The sequence below is a fragment of the Macrotis lagotis genome, chromosome 1 (assembly GCF_037893015.1).
Source record: "Macrotis lagotis isolate mMagLag1 chromosome 1, bilby.v1.9.chrom.fasta, whole genome shotgun sequence".
In the NCBI taxonomy this organism is placed as follows: Eukaryota; Metazoa; Chordata; class Mammalia; order Peramelemorphia; family Peramelidae; genus Macrotis; species Macrotis lagotis.
This window is the reverse complement of record NC_133658.1, coordinates 396,513,750-396,538,861: the sequence shown is the minus strand read 5'-3', so window position 1 is coordinate 396,538,861 and position 25,112 is coordinate 396,513,750. Positions and strand designations below refer to the sequence as shown.

General features: G+C 37.9%; 1 protein-coding gene across 2 annotated transcripts in view; it reads left to right on the top strand.

Moving 5' to 3' along the window:
* The window catches only part of GRIA1 (glutamate ionotropic receptor AMPA type subunit 1), a 352,588-nt gene that overhangs the window by 292,274 nt on the left and 35,202 nt on the right, over positions 1-25,112 (top strand). For both annotated transcript variants that reach the window (XM_074212568.1, XM_074212569.1), the window contains exon 13: positions 4,946-5,193. In XM_074212568.1, the coding sequence (XP_074068669.1) occupies positions 4,946-5,193 (248 nt within the window). The remainder of the gene's footprint in view (positions 1-4,945; positions 5,194-25,112) is intronic.

The following is a 25,112-nucleotide window of genomic DNA, read 5'->3' as shown; positions in this document are numbered from 1 at the left end:
CTGTGTCATTTTAGTTAACCTTTCTAAACCACAGAGAACAAAATCATGAACTGATTCCTGAGGAGGGGGGGTAGGAGGATTCTGTAGCCATTACAGCTTCCATAATGAAAACAATGAAAAGAATACAATCCAGTCTCAGTTTAAATCAGTCCTCAGGGGCAAGTACTGGGCCAGGGAAAGGGGCCCAGAGGGACAAATGTTCTACCAAATTCTACACCATAGCAAGACTTCTATCATGAGGCTTCTATGTAATAAGTAAGAAAAGAAACACTGAATCGAGGAAGAAAGATAGTAAAAAGAGTGTTGAGCCAGGAATCAAGAAAACTTGATTTTAACCCTGACTCTGCCATTATTGATATATTTACTGTAGGACAAACAAGTTCCTTTCCCCTCTCTGACCCTTGACCAAAGGCCTTTCCCTCGCACTAAAAAACTACAGGACTGTTCCAAGACTAGGATATAGAAATAGATGGAGAGAAGACTCTACAATATACACCAATTGTATAACTGTTCAAAAGACAAGGATCTAATTGGAAAAGCAATGGGTCTATGAACAAAATAGGCATTAAGTATTATATTTATTGAATTGAATCAGAAATAATGACTTCAAATTCCATTTATATGGCCTTAGAAAAGCACTGCTATTACCTTTATGAACCTCATTTTCATTATCTGTAAAATGGGAATAATCATCTTTCCTTGTCAAATTCCTAGGGTGGTTATTGGGATGAAAAGAGAAAATGGAAGAGTGAATGTTTGTAAACTATAAATTACTATATAAATGAAGACACAATTATAGGCCATATTTTGGACTTGTACAAAATAGAATGAATTCTAAGCAGATGAAAGAAATTGCAGCTCTCTTTCAAACCAGTATGGCATTCTGAATTCTGCTCCCTGTGGTTATGATACAGCCTGAACCAAAGACACATAATTGGTAGATTAATTAGATTATGTGAAGTGCTTTGGGAGCCAAGTTGAAAGGAGTTATCTAGAAACAAAAATACACTGTAAGCATGCATCAGTATCACCTGCCACACATTATTCTTTGGCATTCATTGACCACAGTGATGGGATCTTTGATTCTTGGGGCTTTGGTATAAAACAATAAAACAATATTTATTTCTAAATATTATTGCTTATAAGTCTATCAAAAAACTATCTTTGTTCCAAATTGATTTCATCATGCCAGGTCAAATTGCATCTCCCATTTTCCCTTCTATGTTTTCTCTTCCCTTGATGTTACTGGTGTCATCTAAGGATTTGATCCATGACTTAATTTGAATATTTCTCCATTTTACTTCTGAGAATATAATTTTTAATACAAATTGTGATGTTTGACCTTCTTGACACCTCCATTGAAGTTAAATCATTCATTTACATTGGCTGCTTTCTAAACTTATCTCCTCCCATCCAACACTCAGACAACTGATTATTTTTAACCAGAGTACAAGACCTTACATTCATCTTTATTAAAACTCATCTGGTAATACTTGACCCATTATTATAGCCTGTCAAAAAAAATCTTAATTCAGTCTCCAAGGTGTTAACTGCAGCCCCTCTCCAGTTCAGTGTCATTCTAACATTTGTTAAGCATGCTATCTATGCATATCCTAACATGAGCCTTTGTTCTTCTGCCCAGGAGATCACATCATAGTATCACCCTATCTTGTCTCCCTATCTCCATTCTTTTCTCTTCCTAACCACAGAAAAAGCAGAATTATAGAGCTGAAAGGAAATTAGTCCTGGTGGTCTAGTCCAACCTGTCCTTGAAAAGAATCCATGCTATAACACAGCAAACAAGTAGTCTTTCAGTCTCCACTTGAAGGCAACCCTACAATTCCCAAGACTGCCCATTCCACTTTTGGACAGCTTTTCTTTGTTAGATTTTTTTCAGTGAATGTCAAATCTAAATTTCCTTTTTTTGACAACTTCTACTCATCGTTTCCAATTCTGTTCTCTAGGATCAAGAATGCTAAAACTATTCTTCCCTGTGAAACCCTTCACAAACATGAAGGGAGTTATCATTCCCATCAAATCTTTTCTAATCCCAGTTTGACATCCCCAGTTCCTTCAACTAATTCTTATGAGATATGGATTTAAGACCCTTCCTCACCTTTAATGCTTTCCTACTAGTTCTTTCTCAGTTTATAAATGTTCTTAAGCTGTGTCATCCAAGAACTTCACTTCAATAGTTCAATAACAATAGTGTGATCTGATGAGAGCAGAACATAGAGTAATATTTTCTCCTTATTCCTAGAAACTATTATATCCTCCTTAATGCAGATAGGGTTTTTCCCATCCTACAAATCTTTCCAGAGCAAGTTTCCTAATACTTAGCTCTGGAGGTGGCTAGGTGGTGTGGTGGCACAGTGAATAGAACACCAGCCCTGGAGTCAGGGGTGTCTGAGTTCAAAGCCTCAAACACTTAATAATTACCTAGCTGTGTGGCCTTGCGCAAGCCACTTAACCCCATTGCCTTGCAAAAAAAAAAAAAAACTAAAATAAAAATAAAATAAAAAATACTTAGCTCTGATCATGCTTTTCCCCTCCGTCAAAACCCTAAGGACTTCCCACTGACAATTTAATTCAGTTCATTTTTTAAGCACTTCCTATCTACAATGCACTATACTATACATTTGGGTATACAAAAAGACAGAAATGAAACACTCCCTGCTTCAATAAGGAATATAATATGTAAGCAGTTAAGTGTTGTTGAGTCATTTTTCAGCCTTGTGACCTCATTCTTTGCAAAGACACCTGAGTGGTTTGCCATTTCCTGCTCCAGATCATTTTACAGATGAGGAAACTTAGGCAAACATGACTAAGTGACTTGCCCAGCATCACACAGTAAATGCCTGAGGTCAGATTTGAACTCAGAAACATGAGTCCTCTATCCACTGTGCCACCTAGCTGCCCATTGACCTCAATGATAAGTAACTGCAAGCTAATCTGAAGAAGAGAGAGAACTCCTTTTTCAGGATTTCTGAAAAAAAAAAGGTGGGAAACTATCAGTCTGTGGAATCAGGAAAGAATTCCTTTACATCATGACACCTTGAAAGAGCCTTGAAGGGAGTTAAAGATGCGAAAGGTGGAGGCAAAGAGTACTACATTCCAGACATGGGAGATAATCTGTACAAAGGCATAGAGATGGGAGATGGAATTCCCAACTGAATAATGTCTAAACTCATTGACCTAATATCCAAGGCCCTCCCTAATCAGACCCCAAACTACTCTCCAGTAATACTCTTCTCCCTCTTCATTCCCTGAACTTCTCTATACCATTGATGATGTCTTCTCCGTCTGAAATTTTTACCTCCCCTTTTTACCTATCGCTATCTGTTTGTTTCCCTCAAGACTCAGCTTAAAAACTGAATCTTCCACGAAGCTGGAAATAAGCTCTACCTTTTTATATATGCTTCCTTACCTTTTTTCTTGTACCTCTCTTGTAATATGTTGATGTGATTTGCCCAAGATCACAGTTTATTCAGTGTCTGAGGCTGTATTTGAACTCAGATCTTCCTGAATACAGGCCTAGCACTCTATCTACTACACTGCCTAGTTGTCATTTCTTGAACCTTCTAATGCTTATTCCAGAGTTTCTTCTATATTGGCTCAGTAAGTAGTTCATGTCTGTTTAACGTTTTCCTTACCTGTAACCCTGGAAAGTTGATAGTAAAAGTATTATGATAATATTAGAGGGTATTAAATGACACAGTGGATAGATAAGTAAATGACAGAGCTGATACTCAGACTAAGGGTTTTGATGCTAAGTTAAATGAGCTTTCAGCTGTACCTCACAGCCATTCATGGGCAGTATGTGGTTCCAGGGGCTCTTATGTAGAACAGTGTGACAAGAAGAAAGTATTTAGAGAGAAAGTTTAAATTAGTTATGTTTTCCCAAGTGCTAATTTTTGCTCTTGGTTGTTAAAGCTTACTCCAACCTAGAAAATTGGATGTTTATAAATACAAAGAATCAGAAACTAAGTGAAACTCAGTGGGCTGGCATCTTTGAACAATGGTGTGATGTCTTCATTTTTTTAATCATTTAATCCCAAGAGTATTGAAAGGTAGAATCAATAATCAACAAGCATTTAGCAGGCTAAGTACTAAAGCCTAAGTGAAACAACCCCTTCCCACAAGGATCTTATAAAAGATCATAATGAAATAATGATAATCATATTAATAACCACAATAATTAATAGAACTAATAATAAAATTAATAACAAAAATCATCACATTTCTATAGTGCTTTAAAATTTACAGAGAATAGGGGCAGCTAGGTAGCACAGTGGACTGAGCATCAACCCAGGAGGACCTGAGTTCAAATTTGACCTCAGACATTCATAGTTGTATGACCCAGGGCAAGTCACATAACCCCACTTGCCTCTAAAAAAATTGCAGAGAACTTTCCTCACAGAAGTACCATTTTAGAAATTAAGAAACTGAGGCTAAAGAAGTAATTGCATGTGTTCACATGTCAAAACCAAAACTTCAACCCAGATCCTTTGACTCTAAGACAGGGGTCATAATGCTACCTCTCAATGTTGTCATAAATCTGAATCAGGTATAGCCAACTTGTCCTCTGCTAATTTTTATACTATTGTATCAACTGGGCAATGTTATTATATTCAATGTACTTTTAAATTTCTTCCAAAATATGAAAGGCCCAATTTCTAACCTGCCCCTCCTACCATTTTTAATTGTTCTTCGTGATCATTGAAAGATTCTGCACTATTCTCTACTTTATTCCTAAAATATCTGTCCTCAAGAACCCACTGATACTAATTAGGGGCCTCTTATTGTGCAGTCACCCATAATGTTTCTTTCTGTGATAATCATATTGATGACAGTGTCTTACTCAGTAATTCATTAGTATGTAGGCCTAGCCCAGTTCCCAGACTGACAAGTATTCAAAGGTGAATGTGTTTCTGTCCCATATCAGAGGTCAAAGATTGCTGTCTTTGAGAAGATGTGGACATATATGAAGTCAGCTGAGCCCTCAGTTTTCGTGAGAACCACAGAGGAGGGCATGATTCGGGTGAGGAAGTCCAAAGGCAAGTATGCCTACCTCCTTGAGTCTACAATGAATGAATACATTGAACAGCGGAAGCCCTGTGACACCATGAAGGTGGGAGGTAACTTGGATTCTAAAGGCTACGGCATTGCGACACCCAAGGGGTCAGCTCTGAGGTAAGTTTCTTGGATTTTCTGATGATTGCCATCCTCCCTGAGGCTGTAACTTACTCTGTCCTCACAGCTCCTTCTCTGGTGACCACCAGCCACCCATGGGTCCTTGGTCAAGGAAAAGCTGAGAAGCTGAACTCATGGAGATGGTGATGAGAAAACTAAACCAAGTTCTTCAGGCCTGGGCTTGAGACTGGATCCCCAAAGATCCATTGGCTTTGTTCATAGCTGTCATGTGCTACCCCTACCTGAGTGTGTCACATATCATCAGTGTCCATTACCAGAATGTCATTTCACCTACCCTCCCTGCTGCTACCCTGCATATGGTGTTCTTGAGATGAAATAGTGGGTGGTGTTTGCCTTGAAAGAAACAGAACCATATAGCTCCATTGTTTTAGCTCTGACTCATAAAAATTAGGCCATTGAAACAGAAAATTAGTAGCTGACAAATAGCTTTCTCTGACACTAATTTTTTAGCAAGACTTTTAATGGGCTCAAAGTACCTCCTGGAGAAAACAAAGTAGTGTCTACATTTGGACAACCACCAGACATTTCTATCGGCCATGCCAATCACAATGTATTTCACCTGGACATAGCACTTCATAGTTTATGTTTTCACAGTGATAAGAACTATGAAATAAGTACTGCAACTCTTACTATCTCTATTTTGCCAATTAGAGAACTGAACTCCAGATTGGGGAATTGACTTTAACCCAAGGTCACATACATAGAACGTGGTGAAGTCAGAACTTGAACTCAAGTCTTCTGGCTCCTATTCTTTCTGTCTGCATATTGTTGGGCAAAGATCAAACCCAGAAAAAGAAAAGAACTGACTGTCATTATGAGATGGAGCATTGACATGGCAGAGAAGCTAATCACAGGAAACCAGATGGGCTGGCATTAGTCTATCATGAGTATCTGCCTGAATGAACTTAAGTAGTCCTTTCCTTATGCATTATGCAGGGGCAGGTGTTTTAAGAGACACTGTGGACAGTTCTCAGCAGAGAAGGGAATTAATCTCCATTTACTATAAGGCAACAATTTTTTAGGAAGTACCTGCTCTATAGTCAGAACTGTGATAGATATTATAGGGATTACAATATTAATAACCCATATTTATATAACAATATATACTTAGAATTTTATATCCACTTTCTCTGAGATTTCTGAGATCTAACGGGGTTTCTTATTCCCACTTTATAGATAGGGAAACTGAGGATCAGAAAAGTAAGTTAACTGGTTCAAGACTAGAAAACTAAAGACACATGCAAGGTCTCCTAATTCCAAGTCTGATGTTCTTTACATCCCATTATGTTACTTCTTAGCTAAGACAATTCTCCCTGAGCCAGAGGAAATACAGAAAAGCAAGAATAGCAAAGAGAGACAATAAGATAACAATCCTAATGTATGTAACAAATAATGAGATCATAAAACTGGGGAATGTTGCATTCAGGAGCACACTGCAAATCCCCCAGTTTCTAGATGAGTCTAGATGAGTCTGGGTGCTCTTATGCTAGAATTCTGAAAATCAAGAACTGAGTGAATAATGCAAACTTTAAAGATAACTTCATAATCAAATTATAAACCTAGATTTTGCCTATTTTCTGAGGCCTCTTTTTGAAGTTTTATCTATAAAATTATAGTAGACAATTCAGAATTCAGAAATGTTCTTGAGAGTCCAAAGTCTTTTCAGGTAGTCACTTAAGGACAGTCCTTGGGATAGAAGTTTCTTGGACCTCAGAAAGCTATGAAATTAGGGGCAGCTAGGTGACACAGTGGATAGAGCACCAGCCCTGGAGTCAGGAGAACCTGGGTTCAAATTTGGCCTCAACCACTTAATAATTACCTCAGAATTGTGTGGCCTTGGGCAAGTTGTTTAACCCCATTGCCTCAAAAAAAAATCAAAAAACAAAAAAGAAAGAAAGCTATGGAATTACATGATAACATAGCTGCAGGAAACCTGACAGCATATACCATTAGAGCTGGAAGGGACACTATATAGAACCTGAAACATCTGAGCCAGGAGATATCATGTAGTATAGGACACCAAATATTATTAGAACTCTGAAGGAAAGCAGACAGACTCTAAGAGGTGAAGAACTTCTTAGTCTTCCTTCTTAGGTACATTGCACCCTATAGGATGTAGATTCTTGGGCCTCTGAAAATAATTCCCCTTTTTCACTCATCTCCTTTGGGTTGGCAAAGGTCTTTTAAAAAACTGATGTATGAAATAAAAACTGTTCTTTCTACTTGAGAATGACACTTACTAGACATGTGACCTTGGACAAGTGATGGCAGTTAGGTGGTAAAGACTAGCCTTGGAGTCAGGAGGATTGAAGTTCAAATCCATTCTCAGACACTTGACACTTACTAGCTGTGTGACCCTGGACAAGTCACTTAACCCTGTATGCCTCATATCCAGAGCCATCTCTGGTCATAATGACTCATATCTGGCCACTGGACCCAGATGACTTTGGAGGAGAAAGTGAAGCTGGTGAATTAGCACAGCATCCCCTCACTCAAATCTAATGTATATGCAGGCCATGGCATCATCTTCCTGATGTCATGGTCTTCTTCAAAAACAAAGGACAACCTTTCTTAACCTCTCTTCACAGCTGTGAAATGATGTTAATAATATCTTGATTTGGTTCAACTGAAAAAACTTACCGAACCTTTTTAAAAAGGTTACCAGTGTATTGTTTTTCTGTTTCTACTTACTGGTCTTTTTTCTGCCTAGAAATGGGAAATTTTCCATTTAATCGGTTGTTGTTTCTTTGAAGAGGACACTGTCTGTCTATCCGTCTGTCCATAAAATAGTGAGTTTGTAGACTAAAGAAACCTAGGAGCACATTTTGGTTTCCTTTTTTTATGTTAGGTAAAAACCAGCATTGGCTAATGTTAGCAACCAGGGGAAAGCTATTAGCAAATTCACCATTCTGATGACAATTCTCTTGTCAACTAAACATCTGCTTGTTTAAATCTGTTCTCTCTGGTTATAGTGATTGCTGACTGTCAGAGAGAGTGAATGTCATAACCAAATGAAAGTTTGTTTGAATTTCCAAAGTTGGTGTGAATTATACACATCTTCCATTTCTTTTCCTTATTCAATCCTATTTCTTACTGAGAGTTTGCCAAATGGTACAATCTATAATTAAAGTTAATAAATAATTATTCTTTATACTTTAACTACCATAAGGCAACTAACAAATAGATTTGCTAATTGTTGAACCCTGTTAAGAGCATTAGTCCAAGTTTGCTTAGTTAAGTAGGGGTTCCATAATCCATAATGTCTTCTGAATTTCCTAAGGTTAAAATATGGTAAGTCCTCCATGTCTGTATTATACATTGCCAAATGGATGGGCCAAGGTGATAAGAATATGCTTTAGGCTTATTCCTCCAAATGATAGACCTATCTATTGTTTTCATCAAAGAAGGTCTGAGGACCACTTTCTTTGTGGACCAGATTGATCACTACCTGATTTTCTCACCCTTCTTTGACTCTAACCTAGTCAAGGTCTAGTGATCCAGTAGCTATATTAGTATTACCTTTTGACTTAGGCTCAATTAACCAAGTATTTTTAAATACTCAGAATTTTATATCAAAGATTTGGGCATAGAATAGAATGCCAGAATAGAATATGTAAGGATATATGACAAGAATCATAGGCTTGAGAGAATCTTGGAGATCATTTAATTTGATCCTTTTATTTTATACAGGCAGACCTTTGTCCAAGGTCACAGAGTTAGTAGCAGAACCAAAACTAGAACTCACACCTCTAACATTCTTGGCAACACACTGCACCTATTTAAGTCAACCCCACTAAAATATGTCAGTTTGGATATTATGAGGAATAAGATGGAAATATAGGACACAATTCTCCTAGAAGTTTATAATTGGATAAATTCTAAGCAATTGGAGAGTAACCCAAGACAATTCAGAGTCTGAGTTTGATGGTCCTATTCTACCTTCTGGAAGAATTATAGTAATAGTGAACTCACTAACTCCTTGAGTTAGCCTTTTCCATTGTTGAACAGCTTCAATTATTTGAAGTTTCTTCTTTTTGGTAAGTCAAAATAGGTACTCTGTAACTTCAACCAAGAAGCCTTTGAGTCTGTATGAGAAAGAGTAACATTGCATGATAAAGATTGGAAATTCAGTAAAATTTCTGAAAAGAGAGAAATCAGTAGGCAACCAGGCTTCCTAGAAGAGGCAAGACTTGAACTGGACCTTAAAGGAATGGAAACATGATTATCAGTGAACAGGAGAACATTCCAGCTTGGAGGAACAGCAGGATCCATAGTCAATCTAATCACTTCTGTTTCTCTCCTTTATAAAATGAGCCACAATGATCAGAAATGCATACTCACCACCCCCTACCCCATGCACCAGAAATAAAATGTCTCTCCCTGAGAGTAATTTGCAATCCTCCCCCACAGAGTACCCAATAAAGAACAAAATGCTGATTCTTTTCCTCCTCACTGGATGCTACGTTGTCCATAGTTTACCACTGGTACAGGGTGGGTGTCTGAGAGTAAATACTGAATCTCCCAGAAAAAAATGATGATCTCTTTCAATCAACCCTCACCTTTCTGATGAATAGTCAGGGATGCTTGTTGTCATGGTAACCCGATGAACTCCATGACCTCAGTGAGAGAGGGAGAAAGAGAAAGCATGTTGTTCTCTGTTCAGTCCACAGAACAGAGACAATCCTCAGAAGAATGTAAGATTGTTTTGGAATTTATGAATACGTGTGTGTGTGTGTGTGTGTGTGTGTGTGTGTGTGAGTTTTTGAGCCTGTGCTGAGAGAGCAGGATCCTTTATCTCTCCTCTTCAGATTGACCCAGAACTCTGTTCAGGACATTTCTGGGGGAGATCATTTAAGCCAAGACCCTACTAGCATCTTGAGCATCAAAGTGAGTTTATTTAAGGAATATGATTTTTTTTTCACCTATAGATTGTATTGAAGAAGATGGAGGCAAAGAGGATAGCCTTGGAGCTATTTCACTAATCCAGCTGTGTGATTATTACAAAGCCAATAAATTAATTCATAAAATTTCAGAGCAGAAGGTTACTTTAGAAAGCAATCAATTAAGCCCCCTTATTTTACAGAGAAGGAAACTGAGACCTAGAGAAGTCTCATGACTTTCATGACCAAGCTCCAAGTTGTTGATCAAGGTCATAAAACTAATCTGACAGAATCAGCCTAGAACCCAGTTTCCTGACTTTCCATGTTTTTACCAACACAAATACTCTCCGCAGAGAGAATGTAGGCTATTGCTCTGCATATTTTTTTCATAGAATCCTAGAGCTGGAGGGGACTTCAGGAATCATTTAGTTCAACCCTTATTTATTATAAGCAGGAATCTCCTTCACAATACCCATGACAAGTAGTCATGAAAACCCCCTGGGATGGGGAGCTCACAACTTCACAAGTTCACTTGAACTGTTAGGAAATTCTTTATGGTGAGCCAAAATATACCTCCCTGTAATTTCCATTCATTGGACCTAGCTCTGCCTTCTGGAGTGAAGTTAAATACCTAATAATAGCGCACATGTATCTCACACTTTACACTTTAAAAAGGGTTTTTCCAATCCCTCTTCCATAAGACATGCCTTAGGATTTAATTCAATTGAACAAACATTAAGCACATTCTTTGTGCAAGTTATTTTTTTCATAGATAGGATACAAAAGCAAATATGAAACTATTCCTTCCCTCAAGGAGCTTATATTCTATCAGGTATTTATGACATGCACAGATTGATATCCCACAAGGTAAAGAGTAGAGGAAATTTAATGCTCTAGGAAAATCTGAGAAGAAAGAAAATACTAATTGAAGCTGGGGCAGAGATCTAAGAAGTCTTCATGAAGGAGGTGATTCTGAGTTAAGTCTTTAAAGATTCTGAAAGGCAGGAATGAAAGAAGGTAAACTTTGCAAGAATGAGGAATACCCTGAAAGGGATAGGAGACAGCTTGTAAAGTTAGGGAACAACTAACTAATGATCTTAGTTGGCTAGAGAATAGAGTATATGAAGGGAGTAATGTGAAGTAACTTAAAAGGTTAGAGTTTATATTGGTTGAAGGAGGGCATTGCTCTGTGATTTGTTTGGGGTTTTTTTGCTTTTTTGTAAGGCACTGGGGTTAAGTGACTTGCCCAAGGTCACACAGCTAGGTAATTATTAAATGTTTGAGGCTAGATTTGAGCTCAAGTCCCCCTGATTCCAGGGCTAGTGCTCTAGCTACTGTGCCTCCTAGCTGCCCCAGAAGGAGAAAGTTTAAATGCCTAAACAAAATTGGGAATAATGAAGAGGATGCTATAGAGGTGCAAATGAAACTTGGCAGTGGGTTGTAAATATAGATGAGTGAAACTGAGTTTGTCAAGGATAACATCAAGATTGGTAGAAAGGTAGTGTTTTCAACAGTAAGAGGAAAGTTGGAAAGAGAGGAAGATTTGAAAAAGTTCTGTCTTGGACATATTTAGTTTGAATTGAATTGATGTCCCAAGGGCAGTTAGAGGAAATAGAGTTCAAGTGAGACTACAGCTAGAGCTAAATATGAGATCTAGGCAGTATCTGCCCAGGACAGACTCTTGAGGAGCACCAATGTTCAGTGGACTTCATTTAATGAGTCAAGATCCAGCAAATGGAACTTACTGAACAGATAGGATGGAAAGCAATAGGGAACAATGTCACAAAAACCTAGAGAGAAGAAAACATTCATGAGAAATGGCTGATAAATGATGTCAGATGCTTTAGGGAGCTCCAGGAGGAACATAGGACTTATGGAATGGATTATGGTCTATTCCCCCCCCATTTTATATATGAAGAACTGAGATTGAGAGGGATTAAATGTTTGTAATTTCCAGGATTAAAAAAATCCATAAAATTTGACAACTGAGTAAATTTGAAGGTGATTTTAACTGAATGTTGTCATCAGATTTTAGAATTTTCAGAATAAGGGAATGTTTTTAATATATCTGCTTTCTCAAGAAGTTTAACAGTGAAGAGGAGGCTAGAGAATAGTTACCACTGAAGATGGTCAGTCTAAGGGAGAGCACAGAGAACAAGATCCAAGACAGAACCTTGGAGGACACATACTTTTAGAGAAAAGACTATGGAAATATGGTCCAACAAAGGAGACCTTAGAAAAAACAATCATACAAGTAAGAGGAGAACCAGGGGAAAGTATCACAAAAGTCAAGAAAGAATTCAAAAGAAGATGGAGGATACAGAGGTGAGAGAAAGCAATAGTTTCAGTGTAGAAGGATAAAAAAACAGAATAAATTTAACAGGAGATCATGGGCTCTTCAATCTTCTGAGCTACCATTTCCAAAGTCTGCCACCTATACCCCAGCCATCATGCTTTCCATACACACATATACACAAACACACATATACACACACATACACACATATACATACACATGCACACATGCTCACACACTGACACCCAAATCTTGGACTCTCTCCTAAAACCACTCTAGGCTTTGATGGATGAACTTTTGCCTTATCTTGCCCGGGACCAGATTGTCCCACCACTACATGACTGCATTCTCATCTGATGTTACCAGGCATGTATCTTCTCCTTTTCAGCTCCTTTTTATGTTTAATCTTACTTAAATTAAAATGCAAATTCCTTAAAGTTAGGAGCTATATGGATTTTATTTCTCTATTTAGTGTAGCATCTGGCACATAATAAGCATTTATTTGCTTTATCTATCAGTATATATATCAGTAAATCATAGGATGATATAGTACTGAAAAAGGACCTCAGAGGTTATCTCTTAGGCCCCTTCATTTTACATAAGAGGAACTGAGCCCCATAGGGATTAAACATATATAGTAGGGAGGTAAGTAGGTGAATAGAGCATAAGTCCTGGAAGGCTAAGGAAGACCTGAATTTCAATCCAGCCTCATATACACTGACATTTACTAACTGTGTGATGCTGAGAAAGTCACTTAACCCTGATTGCCTCAAAAAAATAGAAGAGAGAAATAGAGAGGAGAGAGAGAGAGAGAGAGAGAGAGAGAGAGAGAGAGAGAGAGAGAGAGAGAGAGAGAGAGAGAGAGAGGCAGGAATGAAAGAAGGTATACTTTGCAAGAATAAGGAATTACCCTGAAAGAGCTAGGGAGACAGCTTGTAAAGTTAGCATACAACTAACAAAAGGTCTTAGTTGGCTTGGGGCGGGGGAGGTAGGGAAAACAAGAAAAAAAATGATAATAAATAGGAAAGCAAAGATCCAAGTCCAGTTCCATTAAATTACTCATTTTCTTTTCTCTATATTACACTACTTCCAGATCATTGGTCCCCTTTGAGAGAGTAATTTCAGTGGAATAGCAAGGTAAATAAAACAAATTGCTGAGGGTGAGAAGCATGTAGGTGGTGAGGAAGTGAAGTGAGTGTGGACAAATTTTTCTAGGACATGAGTAGTGGAGAGAAGGAAAGATATAGGTCAATAGCTTGAGGGGATGGCAGGAACAAATCAAAGGTTTTTTCCCCTTTCTTTATTTGCTTGCCTGAGGAAAGGAGAAGCCTGAACATAGTTGTATGCAGCAGAAAGGAAGTCAGTAAATTGGAAGAGATTGAAAGTGACAATGAGAGAATGAGGCATGCAGGAAACTCCTAGAGGACAATAGGATGAATCACATCAAGAACCCAGTAGAGGTAGAGAAGGGTCACTGTCATTCCTTGAAACTTGAACAAAAGAGATAAGTTTTTACCCAATCTTCTCTCCAGATTTTTTAAGCTTTACAAGTTATAGGATTATAGAACATCAAAGATGGTATAGACCTTATGAATAAAAATAAAATTTGATTAGGATATAGGATTTTGTCAATGTGGGAACTCTTTCCAGTAAGGTAAGATCATAATCTAAATATAATTCAAATCATAAATAGTCATCTGTTAACTAACTACTTGGCATGTAATTGGAAGAATAACAAAATAATAATAATAATAATAATAATAATAATAATAATAATAAAAGTCTCCTATTACTAGAGGCATTAGTAAAAACCAGAAACATGATTGAACCCATGTCTTTCTGACCTCAGGCCTAACATCTATCCACTCTAAGTCATAGGCTGTCACACTTCTATTGTATATTACACCTTACAGAGTGCTTTTCTCATTAATAAACCTCTTGAGATGAACAATGAAAGTAGCATAATTTACATTCTACAGTGGAGGAAAAGGAACAAGCATTTGTCAAGAGCCTACTGTGTGTAGGGCATGGCAAGGTACTTTAGAAATAATATCACTGTTGTTCCTCACAGCATGGTAGGTGCTATGGTTATCTCCTTTTTAAACATGAGGAAACTGAGGCAAAAGGTTGAGTGACTTGCCTAGGGTCACACAACCAGGAAGTAGCTGAAAATGGATTTGAACTCAGTCTCCCTGATTCCAGATTCAGTGCTCTTTCCTCTTCACTACCTAGTTCCTTGATGTTCAGGTTTCCTTTAGCCTAGAGCAAAAAGTAGCAGACCTGTCTCCTGACTCCCCTTCCAGTGTTCTTCCTACTATAGACAGCTTTCTCCCCTTACCCCTGCTATAACAAAGGATGACAAGAGTTGAAAGATAAGAGAGTTAGAAAGACAAGAGTAAGGAGAGTCAGAAATAAGCTGGCAAAACATTATTACCTCTTGATTTGAACAGCAGCTCCTAAAGCAGGTGGTGATTTTGTAGCCTGAATATTGTTTTCTCCTGCTGATATACAAATTGTACGTTGCTTTCTCTTAAGAGGCTGCTTTCTGTCCAAAATAGCATCTTTTTTTCTTCTTAAGAAGCCTTGTTATAGCCCTGCTGAGTCTTGATTCTTTCTGTTTAAAACATTCTCTAAGAACTTTATCTCAACTTTAAGTCAACTGAGAATACTAGAGATGGAACGGACTTAGAGAGAACCTAATACAACCTTCTCATTTTATAGATGAGAAAATTGTGACCAAACAAAGGGAAGAAGACTTCATGCCTCAGATAATCATTGACAGGGGTAGAAAGAACCTAATTCAGCAGACATTTTATTAGGCTCCTACCATGTGTAAGACAAACAGTATCTTCATAATCAACATCATCATAAATTTATATAATTTTGCATAATTTCCATCATACATTTATAAGCATTTATAGAGCATCCACTATTTGCCAGCACTGTGCTAAATGTTTTACAAATATTAATTTATTTGATCCTCACAGCAACCCTGGAACCTAGAAAGCAGGTGTTATTACTACCCCCCATTTCTCATTTCAGAAAACTAATGTGGTGAGTTAGAACTAGAATAAATATTATATATTATATTGTCTAGTCTAGGAATGGAGACTAGGAACTGATACTCATTTTATTAACATAGGGAACTCTGCAATGAGAAAGGTCCCTTTATCGATGCATATTGGCACCTCTGCAAAAGAGCATTATCTAGAGCACTAAGAGATTAAAGGGACTTGCCCAGAGTTACACAGCCAGCTTATATCAGAAATGAAACTGAACTGAAACACAAATATTCCTCACTCGGAGGCAAGCTCCCTCACTATTAAATTATGCTACCACTCATTACTTAATCTAATCCCCTAAATTTACAGATTAGGAAACTGAGACACATGGATATTGCATGGTGCTGGAGAAAGTGCATAAACAGTCTTAAGTTAGAGTCTTTGCTTCTGATTTTCTGTATGATTTAAGGCAAGTCACTTTACTTCTGAGCCTCGATTTCTTCATCTAGCATTTGGTGTTACTATAAGAATCAAAGAATTTATTTAAAAGTATCGTCTTTTCTAACTTCATCCCCCATCCCCTCAGTTTGCCTTTGGGTAGGCAGATCATTTGAGCTACCCAAAACCGTCCATTCTGACCTCAATTTCACATTACTATCTATCTATTGAACATCTCAAACTAGATTTTCCATAGACATCTCAAACTCAAAATGTCCAAAACACATGGTATTTCCTCCCAAGTCCTCCCCTCTTCTCCATTTCCCTAATACTGTCAAAAGCAACTCCATCTTCCCAGTCTTTTTTTAATTTTTTTATTTTTTTATTTTTTTTAATTCTCATTTTGTACAAATGTTTTTTTTTTACATTAATAAAATATTCTTGTTTAAGAGTAAACAAAATACCCCTCCTCCCATGAATATAGACTTGCTTGGGCGATAAAGTAAAGGGGAGAGAAAAAAATTAAAATTAAAAAAATGGTAATCATTGTAGGTATGGCCAGGTGGTGCAATGGACAAAGCACCAGACCTAGAGCCACGAGCACCCGAGCCCACATCCAGCCCCATAGACCCAACTATCACCCAGCTGTGTGACATGAAAGCCACCCAATCCCCACTGCCCTGCAAAAACCAAAAAGAAGGGGAAAAAAAGACCCAAAATGAAATAAAATAGTAATTATAGTAGAGGTGGCTGGGTGGAAGACAGAGCATTGGCCCTTGAGCCAGGAGCACCCGGGTCCGAATCCAGCCTCAGACACCCAAAGATCACCCTGCTATGTGGCCCCAGGCAGGCCACCCAGCCCCATTTGCCCTGCACCCTCCCCCAAAATAATAATAATAAAAATTTGCTTCAGTCTTTGTTCCAACACCAACAACTCTATCATGAGTGGATTGCATTCTTTATGGTAATTCCATCGCAAAAGTTGCTTCCATATTTGTCCAACGTTGCCATTGCTGATCGCAACTCCCTCCTTTCTTATTTCTCCACTACCATGTACTATATTTTCTCTCTCTTTTCACTCTGACTCTGCTGTACGGTCACTGAGTGGTGCAGCAGACAGATTCCTGGTCCTGGGGCCAAGAGGCCCTAAGCCCCCATACCACCCCTTAGGCCCAGAATCCACCTGGCCCTATGGTCCTGGACAGGCCTTCCAATCCCAGCCCCTTGCAAGAAGTAAAAAAAGAAAATGTATTATATCTGACCACTCTCCCCCCCATGGTCCATCCTCTCCTCCTTTATTCACATCCCCACCCCTTCCCCCTGCTCCCCTCTCCTTCTTACTCCAGATGTCTATACCCCATTGAGTATATTTGCTGTTTCCTCTCCTAGCCATCTCTGATGAGAGCAAAGGTTCCCTCATTCCCCCTTGCCTCCCCCCCTTCCATATCATTGCAATAGCTCATTGTAATAAAGAAAAAAACTTATATTAAATATCTTGGCCTATTCCCCCTCTCCTTTTTCTTTCTCCCATTACATTTCCCTTTTTTTCTATTGACTCCATTTTTACACCATATTTTATCTTCGAATTCAGCTTTCTGCTATGCTTCAACTATAAAAGCTCCCTCTACCTGCTCTATTAACTGAGAAGGTTCATATGAGTATTATCAGTGTCATTTTTCTATGCAGGAATACATGCAGTTCATCCTCATTAAGTCCCTCATATTCCCCCCCTCTCCTCCAATCTCCATGCTTCACCTGAGTCCTGTATCTGAAGATCAAACCTTCTGTTCAGCTCTGGCCATTCCAAAAGGAACATTTGAAATTCCCCTGGTTCATTGAAAGTCCACCTTTTTCCCTGGAAGAGGACATTCAGCCTTACTGGGTAGTTCATTCTTGGCTGCATTCTAAGCTCTCTTGCCTTCCGGTATATTGTATTCCAAGCCCTACGAGCTTCCAATGTAGCTGCTGCTAAGTCCTGTGTGATCCTGACTGCAGCTCCACAATATTTGAATTGTGTCCTTCTGGCTGCTTGTAATATTTTCTCTTTGACTTGGGAGTTCTGGAACTTGGTTATAATATTCCTAGGGGTTGGTTTTTTGGGATCTCTTTCTCTTGGGGATAGGTGGATTCTCTCCATTTCTATTTTGCCCTCTGCTTCTAGAATATCAGGGCAATTTTCCTGTAGTAATTCTTTGAAAATGATGTCAAGGCTCTTTTTCCTGATCATGACTTTCAGGTATTCCAATAATTTTTAAATTATCTTTCCTAAGTCTGTTTTCCATATCAGTTGTTTTTTCAATGAGATATTTCACATTTTCGTCTAATTTTTCATTTTTTTTTTTTGGTTTTGAAGTATTGATTCCTGATTTCTGGTAAATTCATCAATCTCCCTGAATTCTGTTCTTTGTCTGAAGGATTTGTTCTCCTCAGAGAGTTTTCTTATCTCTCTTTCCATCTGGCCAATCTTGCTTTTTAAAGCATTCTTCTCCTCAATAACTTTTTGAACTGTTTTATCCATTTGACCTAAGCTGGTTTTTAGCATGCTATTTTCTTCAGCATTTTTTTGGATTTCCTTGACTAAGCTGCTGACTTCATTTTCATGTTTTTCCTGCATCTCTCTCCTTTCTTTTCCCAGTTTTTCTTCCAACTCCCTCATTTGATTTTCAAAGTCTTTTTTGAGCTCTGTCATAGCCTGAGCCCAATTTCTGTTTTTCTTGGAGTCTTTAGATGCAGGAGCTTGTGCTTCCTCATCTTCAGACTGAGTATTTTGATCCTTCTTGGGCTCATATGCAAAATATTTCTCAATGGTCTTCCTCTTGTTTCTCTGCTTGCTCATTTTTCCAGCCTGGGCCTGGTTTTGGGGTGCTTCCTGAGCTTTTGGGACACTCCCACAAGGGTCTCAGTGTGTGAGGCTCTGTCCTCCCTCCTGGTCTGTGAATGACCATAAGCTCCCCTCCTCTGCCACGGGGTTGAGGTAGGGGTGGGGCTGCTGTTCTATGGAGGGGCCTAGACTGCGATCAGGATCTGAATGTGGTCAGAGCCCCAGAGTCCTGTTCCAGGGGCAGAGGACAGAGCTCTGCAGTCTCTCTTCACTCCGCTCCCTCAGCTCAATGGGCTCATGCCCTGGAGGCTCCAGCTTACCGGCACCTGCTTCTGTTTCCGGATCAGGGCTGCAGAAAGACCAAGCTGCTGGCTGTGTTCCCTAAGGGCTGGGCTCCACATGCTCATTCTGACAGAGGTCCCCTGCTGTTCCCCCACTTTGTGCCCGGTGCTCCCCAGGGTGCAACTCAGGAGACTCCCCCACTGCTGTGAGCCACAGCTCCCAGCACCCTGGGGCTGTCTCCAGGAGGCTGAAGTTCTTTCGCTCTGGGAGGCCACCCCTCCGCCAGGCCGCCCCTCCGACCCCAGGGAGCAGAGCCTTTCTGCTCTTTTCCAGGTTACCTTGATTAGGAAAACTGCCTCACTGGGTCCCTTTGTGGGTTCTGTCTCTTGAAAGTTTAGTTAGAGTCCTTAGTTTAGAAGTTTTATCAGAGAGCGCCTAAGACTTGATCCCTTCTTGTCTCCATCTTGGCTCCGCCCCCCATCTTCCCAGTCTTTATCCTCTCTTACTATCCTATCCTCACCTTCATATCCAATTCATTTCTATTTTGGCATCTCTATCTTCACAATATTTCTTCAATACATCATCTTCTGTTCCTTCATATAGCCACTTCCCTGGTTCAGGCCTCCATCACCTCAAGACTACTATAGTTGCCTTCTGTTTGGGCTCCCTGCCTCAAGTTTTTTCTCCCTCTCTCAACTGCCAATGTGATCTTCCTAAAGCCCAAGTTTGAACATGTCACACCCCTACTCAATAAATTCTTGTTGTTTCTTTATTACTTCTAGTATCATATACATATATGTGTGTGTGTGTATAACAATAATAATAAGTCATCTTATCATTCAAAGTTCTTTAAAACCTGGTGCCTTCCTACCCTTTCAGTCTTCATATTCTTTATTTCCATCTCTGCTCACTGGTTTGTTTATTATTCATCTTACCCAACACTCCATCTTTCATCTCTATGCCTTTTCAATGACTATCCCCTCCTCAGTCCAGCTTCCTGTCTTCCCTTCTCTAAAAGTATGAACTTGAGAATGGAGACTGTTTGCCTATATTTTTCTTTCCAATGATTGTCACAGTGCCTGGAAATAGTAAATACTTATTAAGTGCTTGTTGGTTAACTAAAATCATCAATATCAACCATTTCACTTTATAGATAAAAAGAGAAAGGATAATTACTTACCCCAGCCTCATATAGCTAATTGATGTCAGTATCTGAATTAAAGTCTGTCATCCCAAACCAAGGTCAGTGTTCTTTCAGTATACCACAGTACTTCATAATTTTGCATATAATCCTGATATTTTTAAATGCCTCCTTCTGCATAATGAGATAACAGCAGCACTAAAAAAGACACTAGAATAATTCAGAACTAGAAATTAATTGAATAGACATAATATTTCTGAGAAGCAAAGGACTTTAGGTCTCTTCAAGGACCACCATTTTACACTAAAGTTGAGATCATCTTGGTCAACCTTCTCGTTTTGCAATTCTTTTTTTCTTCCAAGGTGCCTTTACAATCTGATTTTGTATATTCCAAAATCCCTTACATCTTGGAAATTCTGATATTCCATGTTCTGAGAACCTAACTAGTTCTAAAATTCTCTAAGATAGCTAAGCTGAAAAGGTCCTTAATATGTAGCAAAGCATATCAGAAATGGAATCCTCATTTTATTAGTGGGGAAATTAAGGATCCAAGAGGAAAAGGTACTTCCTTAAAGTTATATAAGTAGTTGGTGGCATTGAAAGGACACAGTTTGATATTCTAAAAGTTTAATATTCTATACCACAGCTTTTTACTGCTTCTCAAAGTTCTATCGAATGGGCTTTTTAAAACCTCTATGAATATTTTTGGTTGAGTCAGAAAGACCCATGATGAAGTCTTATGCCTTTTGATTTTAATTTCTATGTGTCTAAAATTCCTTCCATATATGAGACTGCAACCCCTCCCAATCTTTGAACACTTAGGCACTAGAGATAGGAAGCCATCTGGTAGAAGAATCACAGGTCAGACAGTTCCAACCTTACCTCTATTCCATAAGGAGATTTTAAGTTGTTTGTGTTTTAATTAAGCTCTCTCTTTCACCCCACCAAATCATCATTTCCATCTGTGCAGAGTAGAAATTGCTTGGATTTTTTTTCTTAATGTCATGTAATAAATAATCAGAGAGTTGCTATTTCTCTTCTCCAACCTTGTTTACTTCCTAAAACTGATGGATGAGTATAGTACTATTAACATTTGGAATCTCATTAAGTCATTGACCTTACTACCTCATACTTATGCTAGAATCTCCAAGTTCTTAAGGAAACATCTTTGTGAGGAAGCACTGGACCAGAAACCAGGAAATCTGAGTTTGAATATTAGCTCTCCATTAATGCTCCCCATGAACCTGAACAAGTCACTTCCCCTCTAAGGGACTAGTTTCCCCATTAGTAATATGAAGAACATGAATTTATTACTTTCTAGGTCTCTCCAACTTTAGACTTAAGAATACCAAGGGAAATGACTTAGTTTCCAGAACTTCACTGTTCTACTTTATATCTTCCCATATAAAGCTCTAACTTTCTTCATTATCCCAACTATCCAAGGATTTTAATTTTCTAATTGTCTCAAAACTAAATCTTTCAATGATACTTTCTCTTCTGAATGAGTCAAACAACATGTGTACATTGAGTGTACATTATCTATCCTATCCTTTCTTCACTATTGAGCTTCCACCTATCTTTTCAGACCCAGATACAGCACTACCTATGCTATGAAGCCTTCCTTTATTCTTTGGGGAAGAAGAGAGTGATACAATGGAAAGAACTCTGGCTCAGTAATCAAAAGACCTGACTTCAATTCTACCATTGATATTTATTACAGAATGAGGGAGTGAAAGTAGATGGCCTCTGAGATTCCTTCCAGCTGTAGAACCTATGTCATGTTCAGGGAAGAGGAAGATGACAATTTGGCTAGAACATTGAATAAAGAAAGCAGAGCAACATGCAATAAGACTAGGAAGGAGACAGGAACTAGGTTTTCAGGACAGGACAGGAGGGACCTTCAATGTCAAAGGATTTGGTGTTTTATCCCAGAAGCAAAAAGGAGTCACTGGAGTTTCTTAAGTAGGAAAATGACATGATCTGATGCATGATTTTGGAATATTAATTTGGCAAGTCTAGGGGCAGTGGATCATATGAAAACTTTAAGGGATGGAAGGATCAATTGAAAGTTTTGTTTTGGGGGTGGCTAGGTGGCACAATGGATAGAGCACCAGACCTGGAGTCAGGAGTACCTGAGTTCAAATGTGACCTGAGACACTTAATAATTACCTAGCTGTGTGGCCTTGGGCAAGCCACTTAACCCCATTGCCTTGCAAAAACTAAAAAAAAAAAGTTTTATTTTGTTTTATTTTTAAGACTGGGGAAGTCTTGGGCATGTTTATAGGTATCAACTTCTCCAGAAGTCCTTTTTCTGGTTCCCCAAACTGGTAGAGCTATGCCCTCTAATGTAATCATATATCTATCCTTCATTTTTCTTTTATAGTCTGATTTATATAAATAAAATATTCAGAGATTATCTTCTCCATTAGAATATAAGTTCCCTGAGGACTAGTACTGTTTTAGCTTTTGCATCTAGCACAATGCCTATCACATAGCAATTGCTTAATAATTCCTTAGTACTTGATTAATTGTTTTTGAAATGATATTTACCAAAAGACAACATCTGTAGCACTGTGTAGCACTGTGGCTATTTGTCGTTTGCTCAGTAAAAGTAATGGCCATTTCATTGATTCTAGAAGCTATTAAATCAATAGATGTTTAAGTGCCAATTCCTCTATGCTGATCAATTAGATAAATTATAAGATTTTTGATTTGAGAAATTTGGAAACTATGCTCCCTATAATAAATTTTGTAATTTATAATAAATATAAATTTAGGAATAGTCCTTTACAGGATAATAGTAATTTTATTCAGCAAACCTTTCTTTATAAGCACTTATTATATGGAAATATTAGACACTGAAATATAAAAATGAAAAGTAATTTTTTCAGAGCTTACAATCCATTAGGGAATATATGAAAGGAATGTAGACATGTATAATTATAAAATGGAATGTGATAAAGTAGAGATATAGACAAAATGCTTTTGGAAAATTAGATAAGTGAAAGAATGCTTGTACCTGAAAGATCATGGAAGACATCATGGAGGGCCTGAGTTTTTTTTTTTTAAAAAAGGAAAGATTTAAGCAAATATAAATGTGAAGAGTCTGATGCAGGTCTAAAGAAAGCATGGAAGCAGTAGTGGCAGATGTTTTGAATGATTTTTTGAAACAAAAATATTTTCTAACTAGAATATTCTCATTCCCCTAGCATTGTAATTTATTGAGGATTTACTATACATTTTTTTTCTCCTGTACTATAAGGGACTAAATTTTTATTCATTCATTTAACAAACACCAGAGTTATGAGATTAATTTTTATAATAGCATATTATATACATGGTTATTTGTATATAAACTCCATGAGGTAGAGAGACTACAGGAATTACCATTCTCATTTTACAGATGAGGAAAATAAGTCTCAAAGATTTTAAGTGATTTACCTATGATTACATACCCAGTAAATGCTAGAGACCAGTTTTAATCCCAGATTTTTTAGTATTTTATCTGATTGAACCATACTGTTTCTCAGGCTCCTCCTTATGCCTGTAAAAATTTTTCCAGCCTTGACCACAGATCAAAAATATTGTGGTTCTTTGATTCCAAGATTCTGTGTTTATTTAGATGCCCAGGATCCATATTCATACATTTGCTTTATTCATTGGTGAGCATTTTTTTCTTCATCACCAAGTGGAAATTTCCTGTCATATTTCACTGAAGCAGTGAATATTCAAGATTTGGGATTGTTTTTTCAAAGCAGATATCCTTTTCTTTATGGCTCTCAAGAGGCATTAGGAACTTATACACGATCATGCCTTAATGCAAATGAAAATTGTTCCCTGTCAGACCCTTCTCCAAAATGTCACATTACAGCACCTAATCATCATCATCTTCACTATCATAGCCATAAGTATTTTTGTCGTAATCCCTTACCATTTCCAACAAACAGAAACATGTATATGTCGTAAATTACACATCAGGCCTGATCTTGGGAAAGAGAGATAGGAAGAAAGAGCTATAATGTGGTGATTTCATAGAATCACAGTGGGGAAAAAAGAGTTTAGCAACTAAATCTAGTTCATCCATGTAAGGAATAAGCCATTAGCCACCATAATACCCAGCAAATGATTGGCCAATCTCTCCTTAAAGCCTTCAAAGGAAAAGGAACACATCAGTTCTTAAACAGACCATTTTACTTTCAAACAGTTCTAAGTATTAAAGAAATCATGCTTCAGTTTAGCTCTTTGCAACTTACATCTTTTACTCCTTGTTCTGCTATCTGGAACCAGACAGAACAAGGATAATCTTTCTTCCTCAATATAACAGTTCTTCAAATTTTTAAAGACATTTATTGCCTCCCCACCAAATCTTCTCTGTCTTACACTAAACATTCCTAGTCCTTCTACCAATTCTCATGTAATATGAACTCAAGACCCTCACCATTCTGTTTATCATATAAGACCCCCTGAAAGATTATCAGTGTTCTTCTTAAAACCATGGCATACAAGACTAAAAACAATTCAAATGAGGTAGAATACATTGGGACTATCACCTCCCTATTTCCTAGAAGTTATGCCTTTCTTTATGTACTCCAAGTTTACATTAACTTCTTAGATGCCTTATCACACCACTAACTTGTACTGAACCTGTTATCCTCTCTAAAATCTCCAGATATTTTTTTTCAGAAAAACTGCAGTTTAACCATAACTCCCCAATCTTCTGCTAGTAACATTGATTTTTTCATATAAGATTTTACATTATTCCCTATTGAATTTTATTCAACCCAGTACTCTGGTCTATAAAGATCCCTTATTGTAGCCCAACTGTCATACAATGGGTTGAAAAGTGTCACATCCTTGCCTTTATCCAAGCTCTGATAAAAAAATGAGAAACAGCCCAGAACCAGGTACAAATCACTTAGGCACTTTGCCAGTGACCTCCTGTCCCACTGACATTGAAACATTAGAGTCCAACCATACAGTCAGCTCTGAATTCAACTAAATGTATTTTCTATTCTAATTATCTAAATATATTCTCTAA